General features: G+C 46.8%; 5 protein-coding genes across 5 annotated transcripts; 3 read left to right on the top strand and 2 right to left on the bottom strand.

Moving 5' to 3' along the window:
• Positions 1–325: 325 nt before the first annotated feature.
• PG986_004048 (fungal-specific transcription factor domain-containing protein) lies at positions 326–2,037 on the bottom strand (the record flags this gene model as incomplete). Its single annotated transcript, XM_066840270.1, has 4 exons — positions 326–915; positions 963–1,060; positions 1,118–1,248; positions 1,306–2,037. 4 exons carry the CDS (start codon positions 2,035–2,037, stop codon positions 326–328), a joined length of 1,551 nt encoding a protein of 516 aa, XP_066702897.1.
• Positions 2,038–3,438: 1,401 nt separating this feature from the next.
• PG986_004047 (uncharacterized protein) lies at positions 3,439–4,376 on the bottom strand (the record flags this gene model as incomplete). The annotated part of the gene is made up of 2 exons (XM_066840269.1): positions 3,439–4,191; positions 4,323–4,376. 2 exons carry the CDS (start codon positions 4,374–4,376, stop codon positions 3,439–3,441), a joined length of 807 nt encoding a protein of 268 aa, XP_066702896.1.
• A 1,277-nt stretch (positions 4,377–5,653) lies between these two features.
• Positions 5,654–6,649, top strand: PG986_004046 (uncharacterized protein; the record flags this gene model as incomplete). The annotated part of the gene is made up of 2 exons (XM_066840268.1): positions 5,654–5,707; positions 5,792–6,649. The coding sequence occupies 2 exons, from the start codon at positions 5,654–5,656 to the stop codon at positions 6,647–6,649; spliced, it is 912 nt and encodes a 303-aa protein (XP_066702895.1).
• Positions 6,650–13,023: 6,374 nt separating this feature from the next.
• PG986_004045 (uncharacterized protein) lies at positions 13,024–14,745 on the top strand (the record flags this gene model as incomplete). Its single annotated transcript, XM_066840267.1, has 5 exons — positions 13,024–13,164; positions 13,289–13,655; positions 13,717–13,834; positions 13,902–13,966; positions 14,036–14,745. The coding sequence occupies 5 exons, from the start codon at positions 13,024–13,026 to the stop codon at positions 14,743–14,745; spliced, it is 1,401 nt and encodes a 466-aa protein (XP_066702894.1).
• Positions 14,746–16,206: 1,461 nt separating this feature from the next.
• Positions 16,207–16,929, top strand: PG986_004044 (uncharacterized protein; the record flags this gene model as incomplete). The annotated part of the gene is made up of 1 exon (XM_066840266.1): positions 16,207–16,929. The coding sequence occupies one exon, from the start codon at positions 16,207–16,209 to the stop codon at positions 16,927–16,929; it is 723 nt and encodes a 240-aa protein (XP_066702893.1).
• Between the last annotated feature and the right edge of the window lie 285 nt (positions 16,930–17,214).

Genomic DNA, 17,214 nt, shown 5'->3' with positions numbered 1-17,214 from the left:
ATATAAAATAATTTTATTAATATATAATAATAATATTATTCTTAAAAGACGTAATAAAATTACGCTTTTAATTAAATCGATTAATTAAACTAATTACTTACCATTTATTATTTAATGCTAACTTACATTTTAACGTTAAAATGCACTATAAGTATAAGGGAGAACTAATGTAGAGCGGGTAACTAGTCTAATACCTGAGGTAAGGTACACCCATTAGGGTTAACTACTTAGTCCCGTCGCAAAACTGCGCGAATGTCTCCTAACCTAACGCAGTGAGCTGTACCACGACTTTCGCCCGAGAAGCCCGGCATTACCAGCACTAGCTTCACTGGCTTCCTCGAGACATCATCTTGTGGACATCCACGGATATGAGCAGCGTCAGCGCATACGGCCTGTCAAAACACGCATCCCAGGCCGTCTGGCCGGACCGCCAGTACGCTTCCAGCACCCGCTTGGCGGTCAGGGGCACAAAGGTCCCGGACTGCCTACTCAGCGTCTCCAGCTGCTCGGTGACGAACGTTCGCATCTCCGCGCGGTTATCGCAGCTGGCCGCCTCCACGCCGAGCACGACCAGCGGCCAGAGCATGCAATTTCTGAGGCTTGGGGTGTCCGCGGCCTCGACGAGGCATAGGTGTAGGAACTGGACGTGGGTGGCGCGCTGGGCCGGCGTGGCGATCTCGATGGGCGGTTCGGATATGCTCTGCAACGAGGAGATGCAGTACAAGGCCACCGACGCGAAGAAGATGTTACCCACGAGGGTCCACTTTGGCTGCGAAAGGGGTTTGGATGCCGCCCACTCCTCGGGCACGAAGTCATATATACGGCTGAGTATCTCGTGTGCGTCTCGCCAAAGGTCCAGGCTGGATAGAGCCTCTGAGGTAGCGGTGCTCCAGCGAAGGTGGTTGATTCGGACCACTTCCGACATTAAGGGGGCGGACAAAAGCCAAACGGCGAGGCCCAACCGGAGTATTTTGACATGACGAAGTCGAGCGTCTCAAGGTGCGTATCGGTGCTCTCCATGCTTGTTGCAGGACAAGTCGTATTGCCCATGACCGCGAGGCTGAACCAGGTTAGCATCTGCCGGTATAAGGGGTCACGTAGGTTGGTAGCTACGTACTGCCAGAGACAATGAACAAACTGCTCCAGATGCTCCGAGGCGGCCAGTGCCTCGAACCCCCCGCGGAGGGCCACTAGCTGATGCATGCCTTCAAGATGCATGCGCCAGTTCTGCGAGACACCATGGTGGATCTGGAAGGATGTTTGCTTTTAGCCATCGTATCCCCCGGCAGAGAAGCGGTCACTTACTTCCAGAAGGAGAACTGTCATGACCCCGGCCAGCATGGCATCGCTTCGTTGGTGACTTTCCTCCGCGAGCTGTTCGCTAAGAGAGCGAATGGCTATCCCTCGGTAATGAAAGAAGCGTTCCTCCAAATCCGGCATTTGGATACCCCCGCGTGACCTGTTGATTCGATGACTCAGGACAGTGCAGAAAAGGCCGTAACGGATATGATCCGGTTTTGCTGCCGCCTCCTGCATGTGCCTCTCCGTAATCCGGTACAGGTACGGATTTGGGCCCAGTTGCTGTATTGGTAGTAGATCCTGTAGTATGCACCCATTGACTTCGCGAACATTAGCGATGGTTTGGTTCATGTATTCTGGATCGGATGATGACCACTCACAGTATTCTACACACTCCGTCAATACACGTAGGCTGAAATTCTGCGCAAGACGAGGCGGTTCTGGCGGTACAGCCAATGAGCTGGCAGTGGGCGCGGGCGATGCGGTAGTCGAACGAGCATCAGCCTTGACTCTACTGGTTCCAGCGGGGTCGGCAGCATTGGCTTTGTGTCGCCGTGACTTGACCTTACCCGGTGGGAGCCATTGAATCCTCACCGGCTTGACGGTGCCGTAGCCAGGACAATCGACGCCGGATGAGATGCACCTCTTGCAAGCCGGCTGGGTGAAGTCGCAGACCAGACACCGCCTGCGACATTCCCAGCAATGCCGTTTGGGGGAGGAGTCGGATGAGTCTGCCATGGAGGAGGGGCTGGGCCTGAAAATCAATACCGGAGACCTCCAGGAAGAGATTCATCGAAATAGACGAGGGGCATCGTCAGCACGGCTTGGCAGGGAACAACAGTTTGCGATTAGGTGAGATTCCTAAAAGTAAAGCAATGGACAAGAGAACTGGTGGAGGGTGGAAGAAGATGCCGACCATTAGTAAGGGGCCAATTTGGCCCGTGCAGGCGCTAATGTAGGCTGGCCATAGGGGGGAACGCGGAATGCAGGCTTACAGGCAACAGAGGCTTGTGGCTCATCGGGTCTGCGGGTGCTGTTGGCTAAGCAAGGGGGCGCAGGATCTGACAAGCAAGGATCTCCATGCAAGGTGACGAACCAAACTAGCAAATCTAAGGAGCTTATTTCAATCTGGTGGGTGAGTAGCGACCGCCATGACATGCAATATTGGTATCTTTGGTGGCCAAGTAGTGGACTTCACAATTTGCCTAAATTCAGCTCTATTTTGATAGAGATCCAAAACTGGGCATTTGGGTAATAGAGTGAATGCTGCCTAAGTACCTAGACCTTTAGTTATTTTAGATGAACAAGCTGCTTGGTGAATGTCCATCGCTTCCCAGGAAGGCCATGCTATAAAAAAAAGAAAAAGAAAAGGGGAAACAAGGCAACAACAATAAGGTGTTCAAGTGGTCAATTCATGTAAAAGAGCATCGCAGCTCTAATGGGTCCCTAGCGCGCCGGCCAACCCTCGCTGGGAGCCCGAAGTCCCACCGCCGCCCCAAGCACCGTCCCCCGGTGCCGCAAGCGGGGTGACCCGGGACGACATTACCGAAGTGACCGTGCCGGCACTGCCAGAAGGACCCATATTTTTACCGAGAAACACCGCAATTCCTGTGCCGGGACGTCACCGGCAACCCCAGGGGGCAGCGGGCGCTGCTTACTTACCGTACAGTACTTCCCGTGAACAATGGACAGGCTAGATGGTCCAATTGCGTGTTTTGCCAAGCCGAGTAGCCAGCACAATCAACGCTATTTGATGTTATGCCAATGAGATTAAAGCGTCCCTTGTCCTTATTGTGTGCGTATTGTTGCCATTAGTTACTTTAAGCGAGTGTGCACGTCCTGCATGGGTTATTCTGGAGATTTGTTTTATTTAATCTTGGGTGGAAAACAAATGCAGTAGTCTACCGAGAGTGAAGCGAATTCCCCCATGTCCTGTCTTGGTTACTCCATCGTCTGAAATGGTTATGCCATCGTCCCATATGGTTATTCAACCGTCTGCATTGTTATCCCAACTCAAGCAGATCTCCAAAGCCTCCATCCGTTCGGGTCGCGCGTGCTCGCCTCGCACTGCCACTCTCTGAATGTGAGCGACATGGCCCCGTCCCGCAGAATCTGATTGACCAACTCGCCCCATCTCTTCTAGTTGATGGAAGCTTGGCGGACGTCCTCGACGGTTCGGTACGGAGCGCCTCCCGCCGCACCAGCAGGGCCACCGCGCATCTGCTGGAAGAGCTGGGTCATCCATAGGGTCGCGACGGTGTCGCTAGAGTAGTACACCTTGCCGGGCCAGGGCTTGAGCTCGAGGTCGTAGTGGGGCGCGGCATAGACGACGTTGGCGATGCGGCGGCAGGCCTGGGTTGGGAGCCAGGCGCTGACGTAGGGATGAGGCACCTCGTGCTCTTTCAGGGCGGAAGGGCCGAGTTCCTCGGCGATCTTGGCGTAAGTCAGCACCTCGGGACAGCAGTTCCCCAGGGCGTGGGGTTCGAGGAGCGGCTGGAGGCCCCGTCTATTTCCGGGTACTTGATTGAAGGAGAGCAGGAACGTATCGAGGTGCGAATTCAAGTAGATGGAGCCCTTTGGGGCGCCGGGCTGAGCGCCGTTCGGCTGCGAGACCAAGGCCGCGTGGGCGGCGATGTGGATTTCGTTACGCACATGGTTCTCCCAGTCCGCCGGTCTGGTTGTTGCCCATGAGTAGGTGTCCTTGACAGTCAAGTCGATAGTGAGGCGGACGATGTCGAGTCGAACATCGAAATAAGTGAGGGCTACCTCGCGTGACTCTCGGTTGACTGCCATAAGCGGGCTGACCAGAGACTTGGAGGGGACGATGCGTAGACTGTCTCGGTGGACGAGAGCGATACGATCCTGTGTTTCGCTCATTAGGGCCTCTTTCCACTAAATAGGAAATCAGGTTAGCCGGTGTGCCGCAAACTGTGTGCCTGTGAGATGTCAAGGGTATGTGAAATGGCAAAGGTGTAATATGTAAGGGACGATGAGCATGACTTGGGATAACAGGAATTACTTACTATCAACATGCGCAGCTCGGGAGCAAGACGACTGACCTGAGGAAACGTCGACATGATGCTTAGCTGCCCAAAGGCTGTCTTGTTTATGTGGATGAGGCAAGGATACTCCAAATGTATGGCTTGTGTTTAAGAAATGTCAAAATAAACAGATCTTTCCCAGACCTCTGTGAGAATCTGGGATAGAAAAATCTGACTATCTTTGGCTGGTTACCAAAGATGGAGGGAAACGCAATTTTATTGATGAAAAGTGAAGAGGCCGTGCTCATGACACAGGTTGGTAGGTCGCAAGCCGCTGCTCTTGTTACGGCCACTGAACCACTGGTACACTTTTTTACGCTAGCATTGCACTCGGTTGATAGGTTGTCGGTAGACCATGGCAGATACGTTATCGTAGGCAGGCAGAAGCAAGGGACTCAAACCCATGCAAACTCAACACACGCATAGACTTGAAAAGAAGGTATTTTACCCTATTACCCTCCAAACTCTGTGGAGAATCCAACAATTACGAACTGACCAGTTCTGTGAGGCTATTCAGGAATTGCAGCCTATGACCGAATGAATATTCAATTTATAGTGTTTCCTGTGGATCATATTTACCGTCTTCCTTCCCTCTCCTTGTCTGCCCGCCTGCTATGAGCTTGATTGTGAGGCCGGGTCTGTGAACATTGGGTAAAAGTTGTCCGTTCTACCTCCTTTGGTCCACGGCGGGGTCCACGACACAGATCCGCTTTATCCTGTTCTCGCCTTCTTCTCGTATATACTAAAAATCCGAGGTTATTTATTAATTTAATTTAATAAGTTTTATAATTTACATTATAAGAGGTGATATAAATTGATATTAACTTTATATTAATAATAAATAATAAATACTAAGCCCTCTGTTCGCTATATCGCTTAACCGCAGCTGCTCGTCAACCCTCCACAGTATAGAGTTCAAGGCGATCCCGGGTCTCGCGATAGTATCATGTCCTGGAAGAGTTACTCGCTCGCGCCACGTGAGCCCAACATCCACAAGGTTATTTATTGGAACTTCCAGTTGCAATCAGTAAATCCTTTTCCATCCTGAAACACCAGTTTGACCTCTCTCACTCACATTTTCGGATTCAAGACAAGGTGGTCGTGTCTCTTACGGACCTTTATCGTGCCCTCCACACTCACACAGGCAAGCAACCGTCATCCAACAACCCTCACCCGCAGACATTCTTCCACTGCCATTCTTTCACTTCAATTATCTCATCGTTGGCTAACAACGAGCCGAACTCAACCGCGGTCATTCCACAATCAACCGGAAACCTTCAACACACCCACAGCCAGGTTCTCCGACAGGCATCATGGCGAAATTTACTCTGTTCCCTCGCCTGGCTCGCGAGCTTCAGATTATGATCGTGAGTATCACTTCCCTGTCCAGCTTGCCTACGTTCGACCAGGTCGACATGCAATAGACGACGGCTAATACAGAATCTGTGCAGTGGGAGGAGGTACTCGACGGCGAAACAGACGATCGAATCTTGTTTGTGCACCGCGACAGCCTTCGCATCATGCCTGTGGCCGGTAAACGTTTGGTCAGCCGGCTTCTTTCTGTCAACCGCCAGTCCCGCGCAGAGGCTCTCCGACGCTACAGCTGCCGACTCGACATCATGAAAGTGCCCACCTCGCCTATGCCGATTCAAAGCGTCGAGAGATGGGCATCCGAGCGCGGCCTTTCGGGCAAACATACCAAAGAGGGACTCAATGCGAGATATTGGTATTCTCGCGAAGCTGCCGGGACATACAACCACATCGAGGAGGATCTCAAGACTCAACTGGACACCGTCGGAACTGTTAAGGGCTGTGTTTACCTGAATCCGCATGCCGACAAGTTCTTACTTTCTTACCGTGAGTTATACGATGTGCATTGCACGGACGATTGCTGTGTGGCGGCTTTGGCATACCACAAGAAGTCCAAGGTTCTAAACTCGGATTACATGAGAGGAGGCCAATTCCCTCAACAATACATGTCGGTCAGAATCCCGCCTTCAGCCTGCAGACTGATAAAAACCCTCGTTTTTATCGCTCCCTGGTGGTTTCCATTGACAAAGACCAATCACACATACCACGCCTCAAGCACTGTAGCCTCCATCAATTGGATGACCGATAGGCTCGGCCAGGTCAACAATCCCACGGGAACCAGGTTCCTATCCCTCAATAGATGTTCATATCCTCACGGCTTGATTCGCACAGTAGTGACCGAGGGGCAGAAGTCACTAACGTTCTGCGAATGGGAGATGGTGGAGGATTTGAGCGATCCTAATAGCTGGATACTCTCCGGAAAACCCGGTAATGTTTAAAAAATGGGAGCTGTCTAGTGTATTCTTTAGTATATACATTAATTTAATAGGTAAAGGTAAGTATTAAAAGGTATCTTAGCTCCTTTCTTTTTATAATAATAAATAGAATCGTACGTTTCGTTTTTTAATTCGTATTTAGCTTAATATATTATTTTATTAATATATATATTTATAAATTAAATTCTTATATTATTTTATATAACGTAGTTTACTACTACGCGACGTATATCACTTAGCGACGCACCTTAATTTAATTCTAATATAATTAAACTTTAACGTATAATACTTTTATAACTATAATGCTTAATTAATCCTAAAAAAATCGGATAGTTTTAATAATTTAAGCGATATAAAACGAATCGAATTAAATAAACTAAAAAGCAGTAATAAAAGTTTATAATATACCCGAATTAATTTTACGCTATCGAATTTATAACCGAACTTTAAAACGCGAAATTTAATCGAAACGACGTAAAATAAATTTAATTAAAAAGGAGGTACTTCGTAAATATATAATTAATTTAAATATTTAAGGGATACCTCTCGATTTCGCTAGTATAGAAAATATAATTAATTTTTTTTACCGCATCGCACGGCGGTAACCGCGTTAATAAATATTAGGTTAAACGCTTTATTAACCGTAACCCGGACTTAAAGATTAAAATAAATCGTCGATACGATTATTAAAGGGTTTTTTACGAAGATTTTAAAGTTATTTTTACTTAGTTTACGCTAGTCGTAAATATAAAGGCGAAATATAAGATCGTCGACGAAAATATTTAGAATTTCGACGAGACCGGTTTTATAATAGGTATAATCGGGTTAATATTCGTCGTAATACGTATTAAGCGGTATAAAAAAGCGAAATCGGTTTAGTTTAATAATTAAGAATAAATAACGGCGATTAAATATATTAATTCGTAGGGTTAATATATTCCGCCGTTCTTAATCGTTTAAAGTTAATATTACTTCGCGAATTAATCCTGCGAAACCGATTTATCGGGCGATTAAGTAATTAAACCGATTTCTAATAGTTAGATTAATAACGAGATAGGCTTAAATTAAATTAAGCATTTCGATAAATATATTAGATTATAAATAAAGGGTCGCTACCGCCTCTTAATTTTCGACGGCTACGAAAGCTATATTTTAACCGAATTCGAGGTATATTACTAGGATAACGATATTATTATTATTAATATACCTCCCTATTTATCGTATTTACTTTAATCTCTTAATATAGTACTTTATTTGCCTTTAAAGTATACTTATTCGAAAGAAATCGAGTTATTTATTAAAGCTTTTATAAACTATATTACTAAGCTTAAGTTTTTTATTACTTTTAAAGCCGCGCATTTTACTATTTTTACGGAAGCTAATATTAAATTTAGATTTAACGTATTTAATTTAATACTTTATAATCCTAACGAGGTAATTAATAAGCTAAATATACGTCTTTAAACGCTTATACTTAACCTATCCCGTTTAGGGACGGCTAGTACCTATAACCCTTAAACGTCGTTTAACCCTTAATAAATAATTAAACACTTTACTTATATTAAAAAGGGTGTTTACTTATTAAGGAAGCTTTTTAACGCCGATTTTAAATACGGTAGACTAAATAGCGAAAAATATAATTAAAATAGCTTATAAAATAACCTTTATATATAATAAGATATATATATTAAAGGAGGCTAATATAGCACTTTTTAAGCGCCGGAGAGTTAAAAAGTCGCGAGTTTAGCTTAAAAGAGCCCTTATTATTAAGGAATCTTAATAACTATAGGACGAGAAAATAAAAAAAAGCGTTTAATACCCGATAAAAGTAAAAATAAGGGTTCGTTAAAGCGGAGGGCAACCGATAAAAAGCGCTATAATATTTACGGCAAGATAGGTTATAATACGCGAATATATAAAAAGAATATAGAATTAAATAAAGAATCGGATAGCGAATAGTTTTAATTAATTTTAAGCGTTATAATTAAATTAATTTATATAAAAAGGTCGAGAAATAAAAAAGGTGCGTCGCTAAGTAATATACGTCGCGTAATAGTAAACCACGTTATTTAAATAAGTTTTTTTTTAAAAAAAATATTATTATTTTATATTTTAATTTATATAGTACGTAATGTTTTTTATTAATATTAATTATTTTTTTATTACGTAATTAAATATCGAGTTTATTAATAAATTATAATTATAATAAAACTTAACGTAATCCACGGTTTAATTAAATACACGGTTTAATTAAACACTTTTTAAGGCCTCGTATAACGAAATATAAATTAATTTCACCATAACGTATTTAATATATTAAAATTAATCGGAATCCTCTTTTTTAAATACTTTTACATTATTTTAATAGGTACGCGTATTATACCCGGGCTCCTCGTAGATTTTATAACGTCGCGGGCGCGTTTTAAGCTTTCTCGTACGACTATTATTTCGGCGCGATTTATCCTATAATTATTTATTAACGTTTTTTTAAAACTATAAGTCTTTTTTAGTTTATATACGAAGTAATCCTTTATCCTGTAGCCTTTTTTTTTGTACGGCGGCGCCGGTTAAGTATCTTATTTACCTTTCGTAGTGCGGTTATTTTACTTTTTAAAAAAACGAGCCGGTATATTACCTGCGTTATACCTTTCGTAATCTAATTAAGTTTAGTTAAAATCGACGTCGAAAAGCTATTTTAATACCGTACGATACGGTTTTAAACGTATTCGGTTTAGGATTAAGCCTTAATCGGGTTATTTAAAGTTTTTAATTCCTAAAGAATAGGTAGGCCGGAAAATATCCCTAGAAATCTTAAAATACGTAACTTTATATTTAATTATAAAATAATATATTCTAGATTATACGAAACGAGTCCAGTCCCTCGAAAACCTCTTTATATATTCAAAACGGTGAAAATCGCCTAGAACGTTTTTAAAAACGTTAGTAGAAAGTTCTCCTTTAAAATATAAGTAATATACGCCCGTATAAAACCTTTAATTTCTTTCCCGTACGCCCTTTTTAACGTATAAAAATAGCCGATATTAAAAGGCTAAAACTTATATAATAAATAAAAAGGCATATAAAGTATAATAATCGAATTTTTTTTATAATAAAGCTTAAAAAATATTAAATAGTAATTCTTATAGCCGTTAAAAATTAATAAGCGGTAAACACTTTTCGTATAAAACTTTATATATTTATCGAAGTATCGAATCTAATCTTCGCCCTTTTTATTCGTAATCCAGCTATTTTTAATAATTACGATTACTTAATTTTTCGATAATAAGCTGTTTTCATAGCAGGAAAAAAGGTACGTTTTCCCGGTAAAAATAATATACGGAGAAATGGCGTAATCATATAATTCGACGTTTTATATTACTATAACCTATTCCCGGTTCCTTTATTATACTACTTTAAGCTTTCCGCGTTAATCGGAGGTAATTACGACTATTTCGAACGAAATTTAGCTTATAAAAAACCCGGTTTCGTCGAAATTATATATATATTTTTTTCAAATTCTATACTTATTAATTATATTCTATACGAAAATAAACTACGCGCGATACGCGTCGGGATTTTTATAAAAGATTCTTTAATAATCGATTTTTCGATTAAAACGCGTCCGAAGATTTAATTATTATCGTACGAAATTAAAAGTTTAATTAATGCCGACGCGTTCCGCGTTACGTAAATTAAATAATCGATTCGTTATATTTTTAATACTACTTATCTAAAGCGGAAACGATCGCGAATTTAAATTAATTATATATTATACGATTAATTATTCTTCGGAATTCGTAAGCTTTTACGTTAACGACTGCGTATTTCGTCGTGGAATACTATTACGACGTTAATAACGTAAGATTATATAAGAAATATTATATATTCGCGTTAGGGCTCGTACGCGTAATTTAGGGTTTTTTAAAACGCTTAGAACGTTAATTATATATCGTTCTCTTTTTATTAATTTACTATTATAAGTAATAAAAGTATAAGGCATAAAATATAACTTGTACGGAATTAAAAAAAAGTGTTCAATTAAACCGTGTATTTAATTAGACCGTGGATTACGTTAATTATTATTATTAATTTAATATTTATAATTAATATTTATTATAAATACTATATTAATCACGTAATTAAGCCTTATTTAACCTAATATACGTGGTTTAATTAATTAGTATTATTAAAGCTTTATTAAGGTTAACTAATTAATTAACTACTTAATATAATACTTTATATATTATTACTTTACCTTTCGCACCGTATTAAAATTAACCTTCTTTCTTTTTTTCCTTCTTTTATTTTCTCTTTAATTTAATATATTTTAACTTCACTTAATTAATTAATTTCGTATATATTATTAATAACGTTATATAATTATATTAATAACCTTTTAATAATCAAGCTTAATTAATTAAAAAAAGTAAATAATACTTTTATAAAATATTTAAAGTTAAGCACTATATTTATACTATTAAACATTTTACTTATTATTTTTAAAAAAAAGATAAAGATAATTATCTCGAATATAATATAACCTTAAAGGATAGCCCCTTTATTAAACCGTGCCGCCCACTTACTACACGAGCTCGGTAATCGGATCTTTATCCTCACCTGTGGAGCATGCATTTGTCTCCTTGTCCTCCACTCCTAATTCTAAAAACGGAAATAGCATTCGCAATCATGCAAAGACCGGCCCATTGTCGAAGCCTAGTACGGTTTTCTAACCGGACCAGGCACCGAATAACGTTAACCCCGGGCTGCAAAACATGGCCTGCCGCCTCACCAAGTAAGCATTCATGTAGGTAAATATTGAATAGAAGGTCCAACCAGCTTCGATACAATACGCACCAGTCCCTAACTGGTAACCCGTGCGCGCCACGCCATGCCAGGCCATGCTTCTTCGGCGCCGGCAGTACGAGACCAGGACAGAGACGCATGCATACAGATCCCAGCTCGGTCGTCTGAGAGGCCCATTCCAGAAGCCGTCTGAACATCACATGACCGAAAGCTGGAAGATGAGTAAAGTGATGCATTGGCCTATCGGAGGAATACGGACAGGGGTGTCTCAGGGCACAGTGACGTCCCTCGGCCTGCTTGCGCAATGAAAGAGGAGATTCGGTTCTGGTACGCTCGAAAGGTGCGCCATTCCAGCTGCAACCTGGTTATGTCCTTCATCTTGTTGGCTGTGTGTGTCCGGAGATCGATTTGATACCAAAGGTCCCAGGCACAGCAGGTTCTGAGCAGGGTCCTGTTAGTGGCTGGCTTGCTCCACTCGGCCAAACCAAGTGGGTGGGCGGCGCTTATCCCCCCATCCTTGGCGCGGCCTATGAGATGGCAGAGTCGCGGGCTTGGCGGTCGTCTAGTGGCGATACGAGCGCTGATTGGCCCAAAACGCTGGCACGGCAGCCAATCCGCAAAGGCGAATAACCCCGGCAGGTCTTGCGCTACGTGCGAGTCAATCAGCAAGGAACAAAGACCAACTGTTGGTCCTATCCACTTGCATTGGGCGAATCCGAGCTGTGGGTTATGTGTGAGTCTTTTCGTTGCCGGATGCCTCTGCGGACTGCATTTCGTTCGGTGGCGTGCTTTCGACGGTAATTGACCCCTACGCTTTTCTTCCGCTCCACGCGTACGGTGGATGTTAGCGGTTATCCATCATGTTATATGACATCTCTTGATCCTGGCATGAGTGAGGAAAAACAAGAAGAAGAAGGAGGAAAAAAAGCCAATGCTACCCAGGAGGAGGGGTCATGGCCAGGTTTTTTTCCTTCTTCTTTTCCTGCAGCCAACGATTCTCGACACGGGGCAGCATTCGTTCGAGAAAACTCCGTCTGCTGTCTCTCAACCGGCCATCTCATGGGCCCTGAGCCAACCTTATATCTCCATCACGCGATCTAGTTCGCTTCCGCCTCAATTGCTGCCCACTTTCCCACTCTCCCAACTCCGGCCCGTTTATCTAATTCAGGTAACCTGCGGCCAGTAATCTTGACCGCCGGGGCCCTTTTGACTGGCTGCGGAGATATTGCGTTCGCTTGTTAGCTCGCGGGAGAAGTGGGTGATGCATGGTTGTACGCTCTTACTTAGTCCCTGTACAACCCTTCGTGTGTGCCACGCACCTCTAGACCTTCTCTCACACTCCTGCTTTTTCGCTTGTTACTTACTTCTTTTTGACTCGCCATATTCCAAAAAGCTCTGTTACCAAGGCGTTCCAAGGCTTTACCTGTTCCGTTTCCAAGGTTTCGTCCCGTGATAACAAGTTTTCGGCTACCACTTTAGCATCGCCGTCGCGTTTCGAAAGCTCGCAACCACCCATGCGCTTGCGCATCGTACAGGCCGCCTGGGTGGGCTCGTGATAACCAGCCAAGCAAACGATGAATCGCGGCCTCGAGTTAGCGGTGGCCATGTGGGCGCTGACGGCCTTCTCGCTCACATTGGTCGTCGCTCGACTCTATACCCGGCGGCGCATCGTCAAGTTCGTCGGCATTGAGGATCACATGTACGCATGGACCGGTGTAAGTTGCTCTCCCCTGACTCGAGTCCAATGATACCCCCCCCCGGCTACGGACCAAGCTCGAAACCGCTTGGGCCGGAGAGGGAGCCCAGCTGGATAGCATACACGCTAACAACTCTCCGCAGGTATTCCTCCTCTGCTTCACCGTCTTCATCCAGGTCGCCGTGCAGCATGGCCTGGGCAAGAGCTTCTGGGGCCTCAGCATCGCCGAGTCGAGCGACGCCATCTTCTGGACGTACGTGGCCAACAGCTTCGCCATTACGGGCAACGCCATGGCCAAGCTGTCCATGGGCCTGTTCCTGCTGCGCGTCGTCCAGGCCCGCTGGCAGCGCGTCGTCCTCTGGCTCGCCATCGCCGTCACCAGCGGCACCTCCATCGCCCTCGTCGTCATGCTCTGGAACCAGACGACCCCGATCCGCACCAGCTGGGACCCGCTCCGCACCCCGGGCAAGTGGAACATTGAGATCCAGCCCATGAGCGTCATGCTTGGTGGTAAGTTCAGTTCAACAGAAAAGGGGGGAGGGGTAAGACATAGTGCTGACTTGTGGAACAGTATGGTCTAGTGCATGCGATTTCTTGTTCGCGATATTCCCTTGGTTATTCATCAAGGAGCTGCGCATGCCACAGCGCGAGAAGGTTATGCTGGCCGGCGGCATGAGTCTGGGCGTGATGTAAGTTGAGATCCGTCCAGTTACCTCGCCCCCACGAACAGAGCGCTAACCAGAACCCCCTGAGCAGTGCCGGAGCTTGCGGCATCGTCAGAACCGTAGTCCTCTCCAGGCTGGACGTATATAACTACACATGTAAGCATATAGGTTCCCGCAATCGAGGTACCTTACTTTGCGCCAGGTTGCTGACTCGTACTTCCCCAGTGAACTTCGTCCCCTACTTCGCCTGGGCCGGCGCCGAGATCGCCGTCGCCATGATCTGCATCGGCATCCCGACCCTGCGCCCACTCTACCTAAAGACGCAGCAGAACCTCGCGAGCGCCTACGCGCGCTCGCAGCGCAGGGGGCGACACGGCCGCCGTCCGTCGCGGCACAGCCAGCAGCGGCCGCCGTTCGCCATGGTGGAGGGCCCACTGGCCGACGGAGGAGGCGGCGGCGACCACAAGTCGGCGGTCCTGCTCGACGACGACTCCAAGTTCGCGTCGTCGGTGCGCGACAGCGGCCAGGGCCTGCTCCAGCACGCCGCCGCCGCCGCCTCGGCGCGGCCCGGGTCGAACTCGTCGACGATGCGGACCGACTCCCTGCGGACGACGCGGTCGGTCTCGATCCCGATGCAGATGGCGGCGGTGCCGCGGCCGGTGTCGAGGCCGCAGCGGGCCTACATGCGCGACTCGCACGCCACGAACACGACGTTTATCGAGGAGGAGGCGCAGCTGCAGCAGGCCGACGGGCCGGACCTGGAGAAGGGCACCACCACCACCACCAGCACCAGAACCAGTACCAACCCAGCAGGGCCGGGTCGACTGCGCTGGGCGCGTGGCCGGAGGTGGAGGATGAGGAAAGACGGCAAGGCGTCATCTGGATCCAGAACGACGTGCAGATCCGGCGGAGCTATGCGGACAATTGGCCGCTGAAGAGCTGACAATGACCGATGAAGAAGAAGATGAAGAAAAATCAGGAGGCAGTGATGCGAAGATGAGAGACGCGAACGGGATATGGATGGGGATATGACACGGCCGACAAAACCAACCAACAACCACTTTTCTTTTTTCTTCTTCTCCTTTTTCCTTTTTTATGACCACTTACTAGACTCTCATTACTAGGGTTTCCGACGCAAGTCGAGGTTTACAAACAGCGCCAATGTCTTTTAGCAGTTCCATTAGTTAATTACAATACCCAATATATACCCTCACCAGACAGCAAGAGGGAGCTCATTCGAAGTGGCTGTGAGAAGGGGGTTATTCTACCAGAAAGTAGAGTTGAGTTCGGAGTGAACATCAAGGAGCGATCAATTGATCGCCCAGATCATGGGGGAATCATTGAGGTCTTGGCACCCCGCGTGGTGTTGCTTCTCCCGGCGCGGATGTTGAAAGCACGATAGCATACCGAAAAACAACAGGACTTTGATTGTTCCTCCAATGCACCGACTTGCAGGGGAAGAGAGGAGTACGACTCGCGTCCAGGCCTATTTCTGGCCCGAAAACGTCCTGGTAAACCAAAACGAATGGGCGATTGGGTGTTGAACCCCTTGAAACCCAATTCGGTGGGGGCCGTCAGCCAGAGGAGCCTCACTAAGGTTTAGGCCCCGCATTGTCTCAGATGCCCTCTCTCCAGCTGGGGAAGCGGCATTGCGGCTCTTGTGAGGCTTCATCTGGTTTATTACTTTGGTGTTTTCAACTCCCAGAAAGCGAATCGGATGAGAAGTAGTAGTAGTGCAACCGTCAGACTCAATTATCAAACCGTATAATGATGGTCAGATCAGATATGACAAGAAGTCGATTGGGTGAGAGACCGGTCGATCGCGCGGCTTGGAAAAAGCTAGCTTCTGTCCAGGCCATGTCGCACATCAAACAGCAAGAGGAAACGTGAGACGGAGACAGCTCGCACCGGGAGCCCCATGCAACATGCAACGCCAAGCGGCCGCCTATCGTCCATCGTGAACGGACGGGAGAATCTGTCTGGATCCTGCTTCTAGGCCCGGCCGAAACGAAAGAGCGCGCAAGAAACGAGATAAGATGTCGTCGGCTCCCGATCCCCTTTTCCTCTCGTCTGGTCTTTCCTTTCTTTCCCCCTTCCCTTCCGCCATCACGACCGACAACTTTTATGTTCAGTTCGTGATCTCGCGCGGCCCTCGACTCGCCCTCTGGTTAGGGTCTATCACTTTCGCTTCGTTTGCTTAATTCTTCCTCCATTATAGGCTGTGTCTTTTTTATATACCATCCTTCATCTTGGAGCTGTGTTTGTATCACCATTGCACAAGTTGCGCGCCAATCTAGACAGAGGATCCGACCTGTACGAGATAGACAAGACAAGACAAGACACCGCTTTGTATATACAGCCCATCCCACAGCAGCATATCGCAAACCCCCCACACGATGCGCTCCACCACCCTCCTCAGCACCGCCCTCCTGGCCGCCACCCTCTGCCTCGCCGCGCCCACGCCCGCTCCCGCCCCCGTCGCCAAAGTCCCCTTCGTGACCGGCAAGCCCGTGATCGAGCTCTCGAACGAGCCCGTGCCCATAACGCACCCGGCCTCCAAAACCAAAACCGTCATCGGCAGCGATCCCGCCCCCGTACACGCCCGCCAACAAAAAGCCTGCTTCGTAGTCGGCCCCGAGACCCTCCCCAAAGAAGTCTCCGACGTCGCCGCGACGCTCGCCGGCCGCATAACCTGCGACCCGAAACTGAAAACCCTCTCCGGCGTCCCCGACGTCTCGACCGCGTCCGGCCTCACCTTCTCCTCCGTCGACTTCGCCCAATCCAAGACCCAGACCCCGCTCGCCTTCGCCCTCGACAAGTTCGCGACGGACCCGGCCTCCCTGGCCCAGACGGACCTGAAGCGGTTCCAGGACATGCTCGACGTCTACACCGCGACCGAGGCCGGGATCCGCAGCGTGGGCGGCAACGTCGCGGCCCTCAAGATCCCCAAGTTCTTCTTGGCGATGCAGGTCAGCCGCATCCAGACGGCGCAGGGGAACCCGCCGAAGGGCGCGGGGCAGCAGGTCGACCACCTGCGCGACAAGGTCACCAAGAACGCGCCCAAGGAGGCCAAGGCGCTCGTCGACCAGGTCGTCAAGCTGGCCACGCAGACCAAATAGGACCCTGAACCAAAAGAACGGAGGGGCGCGGAGGGCCCAATGGGTAGGGCGACACAGCATCCCGTCGGGCTACAGTGGACTGATGTTGTTGACATTCATCTCTTGCGTAACTCTGTGCCGTGAGCTGGTGGTTAGAGACCGGCGCCGGCTCTCGCTCAATCTGTTGTCAAAAGCGATAATGATGTGTTTTCTGTGGAGTAGAGCAGACATGTGTACTAGAAGCAATAGGAACAATAATACTTTCAAAAGGATTAAGATTTGGGTTGTTCATTTGAGTTGCGTGAC

The sequence above is a fragment of the Apiospora aurea genome (assembly GCF_038362705.1).
Source record: "Apiospora aurea strain CBS 24483 chromosome Unknown utg000003l_segment0_segment0, whole genome shotgun sequence".
NCBI lineage: Eukaryota > Fungi > Ascomycota > Sordariomycetes > Amphisphaeriales > Apiosporaceae > Apiospora > Apiospora aurea.
This window is presented reverse-complemented; position numbering and strand designations above follow the sequence as displayed.